Here is an 18838-nt window from a genome sequence, read left to right as displayed (position 1 = left end):
GAAGAAGGAGATATCTAAGCTGGCCTGTGCATACAGTAAAACAACAAATTTGACTGGATCTATACTGTTGGAACTCAACCAAGAATTAGGAGAAATGCAAGTTGCAGTGCTCCAAAATCTTGCGACTACAGACTATCTACTGTTAAAAGAACATGTGGGATGTGAACAGTTCCCAGAAATGTGTTGTTTTAATTTGTCTGATTTTTCTCAAAATATTCAAATTCAGTTAGACAATATCCATCATATCATTGATAAGTTTTCACAAATGGCTAGGGTGCCTAACTGGTTTTCTTGGTTTCACTGGATATGGCTGGTAATTGTAGGTCTGCTTTGGTTATGTAGCTGTATTCCCATTATGTTAATGTGTGCACGCAATTTAATTAGTAATTTAAAACCTATACATGCTTATGTTACACTACAAGAAGATATGTCAAAGAAATAATCAATCTTCCCATGTTTTCTTCCATCAGCTACTTCTATAGCTTCTCTTCTTCCTTCATAATTACAACCCCTAAGTAGAATTCATGCCTCATATCGAAATTACCGAGTATCATAATTCTTCCAAGTGGTAAAGATACCTCAAGACAAATGCTGGGCATAGAAGCCACAGGGCATAAATATGCAAAAAAGTAAAAAGCTAACCTTTTCAAACAATATTGCTTCTCTCTCACTTACCAACTTTACATTTCCCTGTATGGCCCCGGAAGATGACTGGTTAGCTAGAGATGGGTAAGATTCCTCAAGGGAGGAACAACCTAAGACAGGCACAGTCGCAGGGGGGCCATCAGGTGAGAAATCGGGATCAACAGAGGTGAGGCTTAGAACCTCACCCCCCCCTGTTTTGAGAGAAATCTTCTGCATCCATGGATGTTTATTGCCCTTGTCTAGCTTGGATTAATACTTAGTCTATAGGCACACACCTGATCATCTACATTTGCCCTCTTACAGCACTAAACTATGTTTTCTACCTTTATCTTGCATCTACCTACCACTTCATTTTATTAAAAATAAAAATAATAATAATAATAAGGGAGAAATGTGGGATTCATATATAAATCAAGTATAAAAATCAAACGAATAATCATAATTGACCTGATTGTTTATAGCTCATGATGCGTGATCAAAACCGAAAGTTTCTGTGATGACTGCCCTTGCACTGTTCACCATGTAAGAACTTATTCACTATGTAAGAACTTGTTCACCATGTAAAAACTTGTTCGTATGCTTCAGAAGATTGGAGACTGACGAGAATTAGGCTTGGGGTGGATTAATGATTGTGCATTGAGCATTGACTCCCCTATACAGAATTTTATTGTTGTTAACAACCATTTGATCAATAAATATGAGAGATGCCCTGTCAAAAATAAATAAATAATAAATAAATAAATAAATAAAGGTTCACATATTTTTAAAAAATTCATCTGGAAGGTAACTGAATGAGAATGGGCCAATAAATTTTTAAAATATCAGAAGGTAAAAAAAAAAAAAGAAACTACCATTGATTACCTACCATTATATGTAAAAGAAAAAAAAAAAACCTGACTAACTGGGATTCAGCCTTCTAGAGCATACAGTTAGCCAATTTCCTTTCCTAGCAGATGTGATGTTAGGTTTAAGAAGAAAAAAAAAGACAATGATAAATAATTGGTCAGGAATTTATTTTAAAATAAACTTTTAGAACATGACCTGGGATAGAGAAACGTTTAGACCTATGTCCTAGAGCGGAACCTGGAACCTCTGACACAGCTAGAGATGATTTGTATTCATCTGTTTTTCCCTTGGTACTTAGCGGTTTGCTGTGTGTGTGTTAGGAGGTGTCTGTGTGCACAATGGAATCTGATTCAAAGGTGTCAAGACCACTCACTACATGGCTGATCAACAAAGAAACACAGTCAAGAGACTGAAAAATACCCATTTCCCAGCAACTCATTTGCTCAGACCTAGGGAGTCTTTTTCTTGTGTAGCCTTCTCTGAGGCTCCCTTTAAAAAATTGTCTCCCTATCTGCCTGTCTCTTTCTCCTTCTCTCACTCTTTAAAAAAAAATCCCTGCATTTGTTCCTCATCTGTTTTTCTTACCTTATTCTGTTTCTCATTTTTCCTTTCTTCTTTCTCTTCCTAATCTGAATTCCCTTTACAGTAAATGAATACAGTATAAAACTCAAATATTTATACTTACATAACAAAATGTAAGAGGCAGCTGGATTAAGTACATTTTATTCCTGAAATAGGGGAAGAAAGTCTTAATTTGTGTTTTCCTCTGACTCTCTTCTGATATCTTTATTTAACAGTGGCCCTCAGTTTTACACTGCTTAAATAGATAATAATTGAGCATTAAAATGATGATTCTGATGCAATGTAATATTCCAATTTATCAAAGAAATACTTCTTTTTTAAAAAATTCAATATTAGATAGTATCATCATTTTACAAGCTGCAGCAGTTTTCTGGTTGCTTCTGTTAATTAGAAAACTAAAATACCTCATTCTTTGTACATTCTACAAAATTAAAATTTCTTTTAATAAAAATAAGTAAAATTGCTTTTAATGTTGTAAATTGTTTTCTCTAATCTTCCTAGATTACTGAATTAAAACAAAATGTTGAAAGTATTGAAAAATCTTATCTTTAAACATGGGAAGTGTTTTTCTTATGTTTTTAGGATTCCTAATGAACATCTGGAGTATTTTTATTTAGGAAAAATATTGTCTTTACATTAAAATAATTGAATATATTTAAATTCTTAAGGACAGATGGGAGGGAGAGAGCTCCATTTCAAATAATTTTCATTTGATTTGATACAGTATATGGTATTATATATGTATAATTTATATATATATAAATATAAATATAAATTATAAACTATATATATATTATAAATTATAAACTGTCTTGTCTTATTTACCCTCCCTCCAGCAAAGACTTTTAAATGTGAAATGAGAAGGAAATCAATCCTATACGTAAATATTATTTCATAGATACTGCCAGATAATTTTTCTAATCTATATATTTCTATATATGGAACCCTATTAAGAGCAACTTCTCCTTCAAATCTCAAAAAATATTTAGGAAAGGGAAAAATGTAAGGAAGTCTGAATGTTAGTTATTTCTTGCCACTATTGTGAATAAACACTTAATACTTTAGGAAAGCAGAGCAGTTAAGACGTTTTGTGTCTGTCTGCATGAGGGATATTGGTCTGCAGTTTTCTCTTTTTTGTACCTTTTCAGTTAGGTTTTGTTTTTAGGATTATTCTAGCTCCTAAAATAAGTTGGGAAGTATTTCCTCATCTATTTTCTGAAAGAGGTTGTGAGTTAGTATAAGATTGGTGTTTGTTAAATGTTTGATAAAATTCACCAGTGAAACCATCTGGGACTAGAAATTTTTTTTTTATATCATTAATGTACAATTACTTGGACAACATTATGGTTACTAGACTCCCCCTATTATCAAGTCCCCCCCCACATGCCCCATTACAGTCACTGTCCATCAGTGTAGTGAGATGCTATAGAGTCATTACTTGTCTTCTCTCTATATTAGAGATTTTTTAAATGTATGTTATTAAAAGTGTTTGGTAATAAATCCAGTTTGATTAATACATAGAGCTATTTAGATTTTTTCATTCCATTTTGGTAAGTTGTATTTTTGAAGGAATTTGTGCATTTTACAAAGTTGTTGAATTTGTTGGCATAAAGCTATTCCTTATATAATGTCTGAATGATCCATAGTGATGTCTCATTTTCCATTCCTGATATTAGTAATTTGTGTTCTCTTTCTCTTTCTTGATCAGTGTATCTAGGAGTTTATTAATTTTGTTGATCTTTTCAAAGAACCAACTTTTTGACTTTGTAAATATTTCTCTTATTGTTTGTTTTCTATTTCATTGATTTTAGCTCTTTTCTTTATCATAATTTCCTTCTTTCTACCACTTACTTTTGGTTTATCTTGCTCTTTTCTTCCTAGCTTGTTAAGATAAAACTGTAGGTCATTTATTTTGGACCTCTCTTCTTAATATAAGTATTTCAAACTGTAGGTTTCCTTCCAAGCATTCATTTAGCTGCATCCCACAAGTTTTGATACGTTGTATTTTCATTGTTATTCAGTTTCTGATTTCCCTTTTGATTTTTTCTTTGGCCCATGTATTTAGAAGATATTATTTAATTTCAGGTTTTTTTTCTAGATATTTTATTATTGATTCCATTTTTGTCAGGAAACATATACTTTATGATTTTAATAAATTTATTAACACATGTTTTATGGATCAGCTGTGATCTCTCTTGATGAATGTACCTTCTGTACTTGGAAAGCATGTGTATTCTATAGTTGTAGGTGTAGTTGTTTAAATATCAATTGGATCAAGATCAATGGTAGTGTTCAAATAATATATATCTTACTGATATTTTTGCCTAGTTTTCTGTCAGTTGAGAGAGAGGCTTTTATATCTCCAAGTATGATTGTAGAGGTGTTTATTTTGACCTTTAATTCTGTCAGATTTTTCATCATGCTTGTTGAAGCTCTCTTGTTAGTCATAAACTTAGTTGTTTTATACCTTTTGATGAACTGACTCTCTATCATTTTGAAATATCCCTGGTCTGGTAATACTCTGTCTTTATCTAATATTAATATAGCCACCCCAGCCTTCATCTGCCTTACTGTTTGAATAGTATATCTTTTACCATTTATTTACTTTCAACCTGTTAAAGTGTAACTTTCACAGATTATCATAAAGTAGGGTCTTGCTTTTTTTATCCATTTTGATAATCTGAGCCTTTTAATTGGAATGTTTAGTTCATTAACATCAAAGTTATTGATATGGTTGGATATAGGTTTACTGTTTTACTATTTCATTTGTTTTTCCCTTTGTTTTTTGTTCCTCTGTTCTTATTTCTTTCAATCCTTTAACTTAATATTTTTTAGCATTCCTTTCAAGTTGTTTATTAGTTTTTAATTACGTTCTCATTGCATTTTATATGTGTGGTTGCTCAAGGGATTACAAATATGCATTCCTAATTATTTAAAGATTACTTAGTATTGTACCTCTTCATATCCATTGTAGAAGTATTGCAATCAAATTACCAAATTAGTCTATTTGTAACCCCCTTCATTCTTTACACTTTTGTTGGGGGAGCATTGTGTATTTTCCTCGGTCCTTGTCTCCAGTGCGACAGAGAATTGAAAGGCAGAGACACAGTAGTGAAGCAGAGTACAGTTTTATTTAAAGTTACTTAAAGAGAGAAAAAATGCAGCAGGCAACCTCAGCAAGGAGAGGCACCCTGAAAGGTTGGAGAGAGAGAGTTTAAGATTAAAAGGTTACACACTTAGAAAGTGTGGGTGACCTCAGAGAGAGGAGTGCCCCAAAAAGGTTGGGGGTTCCCCCTTTTAAGGTCTCTTTAAGAATTTGACTAAGGGCTGGGGTGTAGATTTGTTAAGTGGTCTTTGAATACTTAGAATTAACTTAACACAAGGAACTTCCAGCTCTGATTTCTCCCTGGGGTACCCGTGTCTTGGTCTGGGAGCATATCAAACAAAACTGCCTGCCCAGCCCCCACGGTGGGCTGAGTTATTGTCTGTTTGCTAAAGAGTAGGTTAAGAATCTTACTTCTTAACTTCCTGTTTTCTACTATGTTGTTTACAGCTGGGCCTCCATGATTAACACAATAAAGACATGGTCTATGCTGAGGGTACCTTCCTTTATCTGGGGAACTTTCAAACATTCCAGCTAACTTACTCCTGGTTTTTTGAGTTTTAATTAATCAACTCTGGGTCTTGCTGGTGGACTTCCCTGGCTTTTTTCTCTTTCCACCTCACTCATATCTGTTTTCCTGCCCAACACTTTGTCATATGTATTATATGTACATTTGTTATAAACCCCTTAAGTCAGCATTATAATTTTTGCTTTACACAGTCAGGTCTACTTAAATTACTAGGAAAAGAATAGTTTTTATATTTACCCAGTATTTACCATATTTACTATCTGATGCTTTTTATTTTTTCTTGAAGGTCCTACTTCGTAGCTGGTTTTTCCCTTCAGTCTGAAGAATTTTCTTTCACATTTCCTGTATCGTGGGTTGGCTGGCAACATATTCTCATAGCTTTAGTTTATCTGAGATGCAGTTCACCTTCATTCTTGAAGAATAATTTTTCTGTATATAGACTATCAGACCTTTTTTTTTCTTCCTTTAGCATATACAGATCATTGCTTTCCTTTAATATGTCATTTTTTTCCAACTGCTTGCAAGATTTTTTTATCACTTTTTTTTTTCATATCCTACTAGGGATTCAATAAGCTTCTTGATTCTTTTGAGATTTTTGCCTTTAACCAAATTTGAGCGAAATTTAGTCCTTTTTTTCCTTTCTTGTCTTCTGGAACTCTGATTCTACATATATTAACTTTTTGATATTTAGCTACAGGTTCCTGAAACTCTGGTTCATTTTTTTCAAACCTTTCACTGTCTGGTCTTCAGGTTGGGTATGTTTTATTGATCTAACATGTTCACTAATCCTATCCAGTTAATTTCAAAAATTCAGGTAATGTATTTTTCAGTTATAGAACTTCAGTTTGGTTCTTTTTTATATTCCTTTATGAGCATATTTTCATGTGTGTTTTTGAGTATAATTTTAATTGTTATTTTAAAGTCCTTGTTTGCTACTTAGAGCATTTATTACTTCAGAACTAATTTTCCATCTATTTTTTTTCTCCTGAAAATGGATCATGTTTACCTGTTTGTGATATAATCTTGGGTTGTATCCTAGTCATTGTTCTGATTATGTTGCAGAGGCTCTGTTTTATTCTTTGGAAAAATGTTTATTTTTGTTTATTTGTTTTAGTAATTAATGGTTAGGCTCAAACTGCAAACTCATTCTCTTGAGCTGCAGCTCAAATTTTCTGTAGTTATTTTACCCTTAGGTGGGATTTGGGGATTTTTCCCTGCAAATGTGTGGTTCACAGATCTGCCATTTATTTGGACAAAATGTATATACAGAATCTAGGTGTAAGTCTGGGGAAAGGAAATCCCGGGGCAAAATACCCCTAAAAACCAAAAGCAGTCAAATGCAGAAATAAAGTTTAAAACCCGTTTATTGCTCACAAACTGCAGTCCCTGGCCGTCTTTCTTTTCCTGCTCAAGCATCAGCAACACCGGCCCTCCCCCTCACCTCTCAGGTACAGATAAGCCCTCTGTTGCCCAGGTAATCATCCATTGATATGGAGATGAACTTCTCCACCCCTGAGGAAAGATGCAAATGCACTAAAGCCATACTTCTTTCCACCTCTGAAGGCCTATTGATATGCAGATATACTAAAGCCAGGCGAGATATTCTGGAAATGTTTCAATTTTGCCCACACTAGGGTTCCTCTTTTCTGACTCCATCCTTTCTAGGGTTCTCCTTTCCTGTTGCTTTGGTTACCTTGCATGCTGTCCACTGCTTCTTTAGGCCAGAAAGGCCAAACTTTTTTTTTTATTATAGTTTTAGTGGCCCTACATGTTGTGGTTTGAGGTCTGCCCTCTGGCCAGAAGTTCCAATCAGGCAACTCACTTTGTTCCATTACTTCTAACTGTTGATTCCTCTCCAGAATCAACCTGTTTTGGGTCATTTTCTAGTGATTTCAGGTGGTTATTTAATTTTTGCATTTTTGTCTATAGTTTATAATTGTTTTATACAGGAGAGATGGTCTGTTGGGGGTTACTCAGCCAGTATTGGAAGAGGAACCAGAATTTTAAAGCTAAATATGGTGTGGTGAAATACAATCTTAATGTGATCTCATTATTTTAAAAGACAGAATGCATGATGTATATAACACACAGACACACACAGTAACTGAAAGAACTGTTTTTTTTTTTGGTATCATTAATCTACAATTACATGAGGAACATTATGTTTACTAGGTTCCCCCTTCACCAAGTCCCCCCCACAACCCCCATTACAGTCACTGTCCATCAGCATAGTAAGATGCTGTAGAATCACTACTTGTCTTCTCTGTGTTGCACAGCCCTCCCCGTGCCTCCCCCCACATTATACATGCTAATCGCAATGCCCCTTTTCTTTTTCCGCCCCCCTTATCCCTCCCTTCCCACCCATCCTTCCCAGTCCCTTTCCCTTTGGTAACAGTTAGTCCATTCTTGGGTTCTGTGATTCTGCTGCTGTTTTGTTCCTTCAGTTTTTTCTTTGTTCTTATACTCCACATATGAGTGAAATCATTTGGTACTTGTCCTTCTCTGCCTGGCTTATTTCACTGAGCATAATACCCTCTAGCTCCGTCCATGTTGTGGCAAATGGTAGGATTTGTTTTCTTCTTATGGCTGAATAATATTCCATTGTGAATATGTACCACATCTTCTTTATCTCTTCATCTACTGATGGACACTTAGGTTGCTTCCAATTCTTGGCTGTTGTAAATAGTGCTGCGATAAACATAGGGGTGTGAAAGAACTGGTTTTCTAACTCCAAAATCTGCTTAATAAAACATTAGATTAAAATGAATGCATTTCCAATGTAAGTGTAGACAATTTACCATTTGTCAGAAGAAAATTCTTAAGGTTAAGATGTAGATGTAAGGAGATAAAGCTTCTGGGGTTTATTGTGATTATTTTCAGTCAAGTTATATTAGCAGCCATTACATTTTAAACCTGTATAGATTGCTGAAACTTTGGGCTTTTTCCAAGATTGAGTTCTGTTGTATATTACATGTCTAATGTTTTTAACTTCTGATATATTTTGTTTGATTCAGTTAATGTAGTAAAGATTATAATGGCAAAGTCCTCAAAATGATCAATTTATGATTTTTAAAAATTTGATGGATACTTTCCAATATAATTTCCACTTTCTAGGAAATGTTCCTTTCATGTTACTCCTTAGGTTCTTTATTAAGGAGGAGGCAGAATCTATGCTTTGATTTTACTTTAATCTCTGTGCCAGTAATTTTCCTCCCTGCTCTCTCTCCTTTATTTTGTATTTCTTTTTCTCATTTAAAAAATTATTTTTTCATTACCTTTAATTTTTCATCCTTATGTGTAGTTCGAAGGAAAGATTAGGAATATTGATTACATTATTTGTTATTTCTCTTTACTGTTACACAATCTACATTTGCCTAGCCTTACCTTTCTTCTTAGGAGTTGTGAAATATATTAAATATTTTGCTCAACATGTAGGGATTTGAAGAAGTAAAAGCAAGGACTCTGTATACTCTCATTCTATTGGGAAGGTCCTGCTTGTTGAATTTTTAGGTATTTCAAGATGTTCCAGTCAACTGACAAGGACTTCTCCTCACAGTGTCAGAACTGTAGTGATGATGAGAGTAATGCACCTAGCAAATAGTTCTGGTATGTAACAACTTTTGCATGTTTACTTCACGAGAAAACTCTGTGGAGTGCAGTGGTATGCTATATTCCTTGTTTAAAACTTGGAAAATCATTTGCATGCTTCCAAAGTAGATTTTGAGGTAATAACACTAGTCAAAGAGTGGAGAATATATTTTAATCTGTGAAATTCTGCAGAGATTTGTATATGTTTATTCCTTAACTCTTTTAAAAATGGAAAAACAAAACATATTTGCATTCTTAGAACTTCCTTAATAACACAGTAATTGATTAAACTGTCAGTGTTTATTGTATTGCTTACTGTAAAACCATTCTGGTACTATATGCTTTTTTAGTAAAATATTATTCAGAAATATGGGTCATACTCCTTATTTATATAGCTTATCATTGGAGATTTATGTGCTTTTTACTTTTTTAAACTAAATTCTTCAGTTCTTATGTTATCATAGACTATAAGTAAATATTTTAGAAAATGTATATCCAATTTGTAATGTGTTTCCTTGGACAATCTGATTGTACTAAATCTTTAGAGCGATGCATGGTTTGGGTTCTTCTCTATAGGTTATCAATTAATTCTACTGGATTTGATGAAGATAAAGGTAGAATGCTCTGCCATTTTACCATAGCTTACTCTTCTACTATACAAATGGTGGTTATTGTTATGAGATCAAGTAGTTTGCTTCTTTGCAATAATAGTTAATTTTTAGATTTAATGATGGCACTTAAAAGATGCTTACCTTTACTTATATTTGGGAAAACTTTGTTTATTTTGACAAATATTATAAATAGTTTATTGTTATTTGTGGCTTTAAATAAGACCCTACTTTTTTTGGGTCATTTTATTGTGTAGAATATTCTATATTATCCAGTAGTATGGTTCTCAAAATTCAAAATAGTATTTACCAAGGGAGATTAAATAAGAAACAAAACACCATCCAGCAAAGTCATTGTTGTTAATGCCTTAAACACATTATTTTCATATTTTCTAAAGGACATCTAGGTCTACTTGAATTTTTTTTTTTCTCTGCTTTCAAGGTTTGTTTGTATATATATTTCTTAAGTCACCTAGGTTGCCATCTTAAAGAAGGAAGCTGTATTTCTGAAGGTTTTTTTACTGTAATTAATGTAAACAGGCTTATTATGTAGATACAAGCACTTTAAAAAAAAGCAAGTGATTTACCTAGGGCTGTAGGGTGTATGATAGACTTGTAACTAAAGTTTCATTTTGTTTTCTAGCCTTGAAATTTAATCCATACCAAGTAATATTTTCTGTATGGATAATTATGGTCCATTAACGTAAAAATATTGATGAATAAACTCGGATATTCTCTCACTTGGTCAATCTGCTGTTATTTTCTTCATTGTAATTAAGAAGTCATGCTATGGTAACTAATTCTTTCCCCACACCCTTTTTTTCCCCTTTAGAAAAATTGGAAGCTCTACCACCCACCCCAGGACAGCTAAGATATGGTAATTGCTCTATAATTGTTAAATATTTATGCATCTGTCTTTTGGACTTGCAATAACTGTATCATTCATGGAGAGTACAGAAGAGGCAGTAAATTAAACTTTCCAGACAGAGTGGATTATCCCATTTATTATGCTGAGGCAAAGTTTATAAACTTGGTTTAAGACATATCACAATATTATGGAATTTCTAATATTGTTAAATATTTTTACTCATTATAAATAGAATTGTACTTGTGGTAGAGGTTTTCTTAATTCCCAAAAAAGAGATTATATTACTTTAGTTTGGATTTTGTTGGGGAATTGCAGAACTATAATTGCTAAGGTCAGGCGAGGTAGAGCTCTTCTCTGGTGGAGAAGATAACTATTTGTAATAATGAAGATGAAGTTCATTGAAAACTTTAAAACTGCCAAGAAAAAGAACCTACGGTGCTGCTGGTGTTCTTGCTTTATTGTGATAGGAGCAAATATCGAAGGCCAACATGCAATAATAAAAAGCAGTTTGGGATCTTCTTTTAACAACAATGTAAGAAGAGGATTGTTTAACATCACAGTGAATTTGAATAGGTTGTTAAGTTAAAGCTAAATATTAGTGTTATTTTCTAACAACTGTTGAGTTGTAGAATAGTATTTTCCAAAGCAAGTTGAAGAAATCCCAAATTGATAGGGGATCATTACATACTGGAGAGCAAACTTACATAATTAAAAAAAAAAAAACTAATAGCCAGTTCCTTTTTCACTCAGTGGTAGACTATAATGCACATTAGAAATAAGAAATTTTTCCCAAATATCAAAATAGTTTAAGAATTAAAAAAAATTTTTTTTTGGTATCATTAATCTACAATTACATGAGAAGCATTATGTTTACTGGGCTCCCCCATTCACCAAATCCCCCCCACATACCCCTTCACAGTCACTGTCCATCAGCGTAGTAAGATGCTGTAAAATCACTACTTGTCTTCTTTCTGTTGCACAGCCCTCCCCGTGCTTCCCCCACACTATACATGCTAATCGTAATGCCCCCTTTCTTTTTCCCTGCCCTTGTCCCTCCCTTCCCACCCATCCTCCCCAGTCCCTTTCCCTTTGGTAACCGTTAGTCCATTCTTGGGTTCTGTGATTCTGTTGCTGTTTTGTTCCTTCAGTTTTTCTTTGTTCTTATACTCCACAGATGAGTGAAATCATTTGGTACTTGTCTTTCTCCGCCTGGCTTATTTCACTGAGCATAATACCCTCTAGCTCCATCCAAGTTGTTGCAAATGGTAGGATTTGTTTTCTTCTTATGGCTGAGTAATATTCCATTGTGTATATGTACCAATCCATTCATCTACTGATGGACATTTAGGTTGCTTCCATATCTTGGCTATTGTAAATAGTGCAGCGATAAACATATGGGTGCATCTGTCTTTTTCAAACTGGGCTGCTGCATTCTTAGGGTAAATTCCTAGAAGTGGAATTCCTGGGTCAAATGGTATTTCTATTTTGAGCATTTTGAGGAACCTCTATACTGCTTTCCACAATGGTTGAACTAATTTACATTCCCACCAGCAGTGTAGGAGGGTTCCCCTTTCTCCATGACCTCGCCAACATTTGTTGTTGTTTGTCTTTTCAATGATGGCAATCCTTACTGGTGTGAGGTGATATCTCATTGTGGTTTTAATTTGCATTTCTCTCATGACAAGCAACGAGGAGCATCTTTTCATGCGTCTGTTGGCCACCTGAATTTCTTCTTTAGAGAACTGTCTATTCAGCTCCTCTGCCCATTTTTTAATTGGATTATTTGCTTTTTGTTTGTTGAGGTGTGTGAGCTCTTTATATATTTTGGATGTCAACCCTTTATTGGATCTGTCATTTATGAATATATTCTCCCATACTGTAGGATACCTTTTTGTTCTATTGATGGTGTCCTTTGCTGTACAGAAGCTTTTCAGCTTGATATAGTCCCACTTGTTCATTTTTGCTTTTGTTTCCCTTGCCTGGGGAGATATGTTCATGAAGAAGTCACTCATGTTTATGTCCATGAGATTTTTGCTGTTTTTTTCTAAGAGTTTTATGGTTTCATGACTTACATTCAGGTCTTTGATCCATTTTGAATTTACTTTTGTGTATGGGGTTAGACAGTGATCCAGTTTCATTCTCTTACATGTAGCTGTTCAGTTTTGCCAGCACCATCTGTTGAAGAGACTGTCATTTCCCCATTTTACGTCCATGGCTCCTTTATCGTATATTAATTGGCCATATATGTTTGGGTTAATGTTTGGAGTCTCTATTCTGTTCCACTGGTCTGTGGCTCTGTTCTTGTGCCAGTACCAAATTTGTTGATTACTGTGGCTTTGTAGTAGAGCTTGAAGTTGGGAAGCGAGATTCTCCCCACTTTATTCTTCCTTCTCAGGATTGCTTTGGCTATTCGGGGTCTTTGGTGTTTCCATATGAATTTTTGAACTATTTGTTCCAGTTCATTGAAGAATGCTGTTGGTAATTTGATAGGGATTGCATCGAATCTGTATATTGCTTTGGGCAGGATGGCCATTTTGACGATATTAATTCTTCCTAGCCAGGAGCATGGGATGAGTTTCCATTTGTTAGTGTCCTCTTTAATTTCTTTCTCTTAAGAGTGTCTTATAGTTTTCAGGGTATAGGTCTTTCACTTCCTTGGTTAGGTTTGTTCCTAGGTATTTTATTCTTTTTGATGCAATTGTGATTGGAATTGTTTTCCTGATTTCTCTTTCTATTAGTTCATTGTTAGTGTATAGGAAAGCCACAAATTTCTGTGTGTTAATTTTGTATCCTGCAACTTTGCTGAATTCCGATATCAGTTCTAGTAGTTTTGGAGTGGAGTCTTTAGGGTTTTTTGTGTACAATATCATGTCATCTGCAAATAGTGACAGTTTGACTTCTTCTTTACCAAACTGGATTCCTTGTATTTCTTTGTTTTGTCTGATTGCCGTGGCTAGGACCTCCAGTACTATGTTGAATAACAGTGGGGAGAGTGGGCATCCCTGTTTTGTTTCCAATCTCAGAGGAAAAGCTTTCAGCCTCTCACTGTTCAGTATGATGTTAGCTGTGGATTTATCATATATGGCCTTTATTATGTTGAGGTACTTGCCCTCTATGCCCATTTTGTTGAGAGTTTTTATCATGAATGGATGTTGAATTTTGTCGAATGCTTTTTCAGTGTCTATGGAGATGATCATGTGGTTTTTGTCCTTTTTGTTGATGTGGTGGATGATGTTGATGTATTTTCGAATATTGTACCATCCTTATATCCCTGGGATGAATCCCACTTGGTCATGGTGTATGATCCTTTTGATACATTTTTGAATTCGGTTTGCTAATATTTTGTTGAGTATTTTTGCATCTACGATCATCAGGGATATTGGTCTGTAGTTTTCTTTTTTGGTGGGGTCTTTGCCTGGTTTTGGTATTAGGGTGATGTTGGCTTCATAGAATGAGTTTGGGAGTATTCCCTCCTCTTCTATTTTTGGAAAACTTTAAGGAGAATGGGTATTATGTCTTCTCTGTATGTCTGATAAAATTCTGAGGTCAATCCATCTGGCCCGGGGGTTTTGTTCTTGGGTAGTTTTTTGATTACCGCTTCAATTTCATTGCTAGGAATTGGTCTGTTTATATTTTCTGTTTCTTTCTGGGTCAGTCTTGGAAGGTTGTATTTTTCTAGGAAGTTGTCCATTTCTCCTAGGTTTTCCAGCTTGTTAGCATATAGGCTTTCATAGTATTCTCTAATAATTCTTTGTATTTCTGTGGGGTTCGTCGTGATTTTTCCTTTCTCATTTCTGATTCTGTTGATGGGTGTTGACTCTCTTTTCCTCTTAATAAGTCTGGCTAGAGGCTTATCTATTTTGTTTATTTTCTTGAAGAACCAGCTCTTGGTTTCATTGATTTTTTTCTATTGTTTTACTCTTCTCAATTTTATTCATTTCTTCTTTGATCTTTATTATGGCCCTCCGTCTGCTGACCTTAGGCCTCATTTGTTCTTCTTTTTCCAATTTTGATAATTGTGACGTTAGACTATTCATTTGTTATTGTTCTTCCTTCTTTAAATATGCCTGGATTGCTATATACTTTCCTCTTAAGACTGCTTTTGCTGCGTCCCACAGAAGTTGGGGCTTAGTGTTGTTGTTGTCATTTGTTTCCATATATTGCTGGATCTCCATTTTAATTTGGTCATTGGTCCATTGATTATTTAGGAGCCTGTTGTTAAGCCTCCATGTGTTTGTGAGCCTTTTTGCTTTCCTTGTACAATTTATTTCTAGTTTTATACCTTTGTGGTCTGAAAAGTTGGTTGGTAGGATTTCAATCTTTTGGAATTTACTGAGGCTCTTTTTGTGGCCTGGTATGTGGTCTATTCTGGAGAATGTTCTATGTGCACTTGAGAAGAATGTGTATCCTGTTGCTTTTGGATGTAGATTCTATAGATGTCTATTAGGTCCATCTGTTCTAGTGTGTTTTTCAGTGCCTCTGTGTCCTTACTTATTTTCTGTCTGGTGGATCTGTCCTTTGGAGTGAGTGGTGTGTTAAAGTCTCCCAAAACGAATGCATTGCATTCTATTTCCTCCTTTAATTCTGTTAGTATTTGTTTCACATATGTTGGTGCTCCTCTATTAGGTGCATATATGTTTATAATGGTTATATCCTCTTGTTGGACTGAGCCTTTTATCATTATGTAATGTCCTTCTTTATCTCATGTTACTTTCTTTGTTTTGAAGTCTATTTTGTCTGATACTAGTGTTGCCACGCCTGCTTTTTTCTCCCTGTTGTTTACATGAAATATCTTTTTCCATCCCTTGACTTTTAATCTGTGCATGTCTTTGGGTTTGAGGTGAGTCTCTTGTAAGCACCATATAGATGGGTCTTGCTTTTTTATCCATTCTATTACCCTGTGTCTTTTAATTGGTGCATTCAGTCCATTTACATTTAGGGTGATTGTTGAAAGATATGTACTTATTGCCATTGCAAGCTTTAGATTCATGGTTACCAAAGGTTCAAGGTTAGCTTCTTTACTACCTTACTGTCTGACTTAACTCGCTTATTGAGCTATTATAAACACAGTCTGATGATTATTTCTCTCCCTTCTTATTCCTCCTCCTCCATTCTTCATATGTTGGGTGTTTTGTTCTGTGCTCTTTTTAGGAGTGCTCCCATCTAGAGCAGTCCCTCTAAAATACCCTGTAGAGGTGGTTTGTGGGAGGCAAATTCCCTCAACTTTTGCTTGTCTGGGAATTGTTTAATCCCTCCTTCATATTTAAATGATAATAGTGCTGGATACAGTATCCTTGGTTCAAGGCCCTTCTGTTTCATTGCATTAACTATATCATGCCATTCTCTTCTGTCCTGTAAGGTTTCTGTTGAGAAGTCTGACCATAGCCTGATGGGTTTTCCTTTGTAGGTGACCTTTTTTCTCTCTCTGGCTGCCTTTAATACTCTGTCCTTGTTCTTGATCTTTGCCATTTTAATTATTATGTGTCTTGGTGTTGTCCTCTTTAGGTCCCTTCCGTTGGGATTTCTGTGTGCTTCAGTAGTCTGAGCAACTATTTCCTCCCCCAGTTTGGGGAAGTTCTCAGCAATTATTTCTTCAAAGACACTTTCTATTCCTTTTTCTCTCTCTTCTTCTGGTACCCCTATAATGCAGATATTGTTCCTTTTGGATTGGTCAGATAGTTCTCTTAATATTGTTTCATTCCTGGAGATCCTTTTATCTCTCTCTGTGTCAACTTCTATGCGTTCGTGTTCTCTGGTTTCTATTCCATCAATGGCCTCTTGCATCTTATCCATTCTGCTTATATATCCTTCCAGAGATTGTTTCACTTCTGTAATCTCCCTCTGGTCATCCCTTAGCTCTTGTATATTTCTCTGCAGCTCCGTCAGCATGTTTATGATTTTTGTTTTGAATTCTTTTTCAGGAAGACTGGTTAGGTCTAGCTCCTTCTCAGGGGCTGTGATTTTGGTCGGTATCAAATTCTTTTGCCTTTTCATGGCGATAGAGATAGTTTGCGGAGCTGGCACAAGTGATGGCTGGGAGAATGTCCCTTCTTGTTGGTTTGTGGCCTTCCTCTCCTGGGAGGACAGCGACCTCTAGCGGCTTGTGCTGGGCAGCTGTGCGCAGACAGGGCTTCTGATTCTTGCCCAGCCGCTGTGGAGTTTAGCTCCGTGGTTGCTGTGGGTGTGGCCTGCCTCGGGCTGCTGCTCTGATATGGCTGAGCCATGTGGAGGGGAAACGGCCGGGAGGCTGTTTATCTCTGTGAGGGACCTCTGAGCTGCCCTGCTGTCCAGGGGGTTAGGGTGCCCAGAGTTCCCTGGGATTCTTAGCTGCTGGGCTAAGTGTCCCGGTATGCTTCCGTCTAGCTGTGTGGGCCCTGTCCCTTTTAGACTTTCAAAAAGCACTCACTTTTCTTTGTCCCAGGGGCGCCGGCTGTGGGGACCCGCTCACCGGTCTTACTGTCCTGTTTCCCTAGTTTCCAGCACCCCATGCACGCACTGTGTCTGCGGTCCGGTGCGGATGGCTAGGGCTGGCTATTTAGCAGTCCTGGGCTCCCTCTCCCTCCCCGCTCTGACTCCTCTCCTCCTGCCAGGAGCTGGGGTGAGGGGTGCTCGGGTCCGCTGGGCTGCGGCTTATATCTTACCCCTTTTGCGAGGTGCTGAGTTCTCACAGGTGTGGATGTCGTCTGGCTGTTGTCCTGTGTCTTCTGGTCTCTCTTTTAGGAAGAGTTGTATTTGTTGTATTTTCGACAGTGTATGTGGTTTTGGGAGGAGATTTCCACTGCTCTACTCACACCGCCATCTTGGCTCCTCCTAGTTTAAGAACTTTTTAAGGCCTTTCTTTCCCAGGTAATCTTTTCTGATTATCCTAGATTCATACACACTGTATAATACTATTATTTCTTTTGGTCATAACTAAAACTGTATATAGGGTTGTCTTATTTATCTTGTATCTCAAGTGGAGTGTCCACTACATGTTTATTTAGCCTTTTGTAAAATGATATTTTTTTCCTTTGGGTTAATAATAAATTTTTATTTATAAGATATGTTTATTTAGGTGAAACTGTAAAAACATGATGTATTTTATAATTCAAAATTATTATTATAACAACATGCCTTGGTTTTACTGACCAGGTTTTCACAAGGTTATCAATTAGTCTGATCTTAATTTTAAAGCTTTAGCACATAATTTTAAGATATTTGTAACTGGCCAGTTTTAGAGATGCCATCTAATTAACCCCAAAATGTTAGATAATCCTAAAGGTTTCACAGTTACTCTGCCATATTTACATTTCAAGGACAGTTAAGAAGATAATTTGGGAGACTTAACTGCAGAGGTATATTTAACTACCTCTCTCTTTGCTATAAATGTTTCATTTAGTGAATTAAAAAATTTTTATTATACTCTTTTGACCTATCCAATTTACATTACGTTTTTGGAAATTGGAATTGTGTATGTTTTTGAAGCTGCTTATCATAAAATTTTGAATGTCTGGTAGTTATGCAACTAGATTTAGGCAAAATGTCAAAGAACTAAACCTAGACTTTTTAATTGAAAAATCCCATTTCATTAATGTGTTATTTGATTTTTATCATCTTTAAAAGCTTTTAAAATAATATTCTTTATAATTAAAAAGATGCTGCTTTTTATCTGGACCTTCTTATGATAACAAGAAGAAATCTGAAATGACCTAGGATATTTGCTGTTTTCCTGTGATTTTAGTCTTCAGTAGTGGTTGTGGGTAGAAATGTTTTTTTTGCCTGCTAGTTAACTTCTCTCATTTATGAGAACTCACTGTAGTACTATCAAACTTTCATAACTTCTGGATTATATTTTAATTATACTTTCTCAGGATTTAACTGCCTTGGAAAGGAAAAAGGCTGTAATGTTACTGAACACATACAACAATTTGATTTAAGGGACTTTTTTTTGTATGTGGTATAAGACAGAGAGCTTTGATGTTTATCTAAAAGAAGCCCTCAGTTGAAATGATATTGACTATACTTCAGCTCTTTCATAAATTGAATACAGTCACTTATCTATCCTCAGCTTTTAAAAATCTTTCACAGTC

General features: G+C 35.4%; 1 protein-coding gene across 3 annotated transcripts in view; it reads left to right on the top strand.

Moving 5' to 3' along the window:
* Positions 1-18838, top strand: part of TMEM65 (transmembrane protein 65) — a 67299-nt gene that overhangs the window by 28789 nt on the left and 19672 nt on the right. For 2 of the 3 annotated variants that reach the window (XM_057497765.1, XM_036882905.2), the window contains one exon: positions 10734-10778. In XM_057497765.1, the coding sequence (XP_057353748.1) occupies positions 10734-10778 (45 nt within the window). Of the gene's footprint in view, positions 1-9215; positions 9312-10733; positions 10779-18838 lie in introns of all 3 variants that reach the window. The other variant, XM_057497764.1, reaches the window with a different exon arrangement.

Source organism: Manis pentadactyla, chromosome 3, assembly GCF_030020395.1.
Source record: "Manis pentadactyla isolate mManPen7 chromosome 3, mManPen7.hap1, whole genome shotgun sequence".
In the NCBI taxonomy this organism is placed as follows: domain Eukaryota; kingdom Metazoa; phylum Chordata; class Mammalia; order Pholidota; family Manidae; genus Manis; species Manis pentadactyla.
This window is presented reverse-complemented; position numbering and strand designations above follow the sequence as displayed.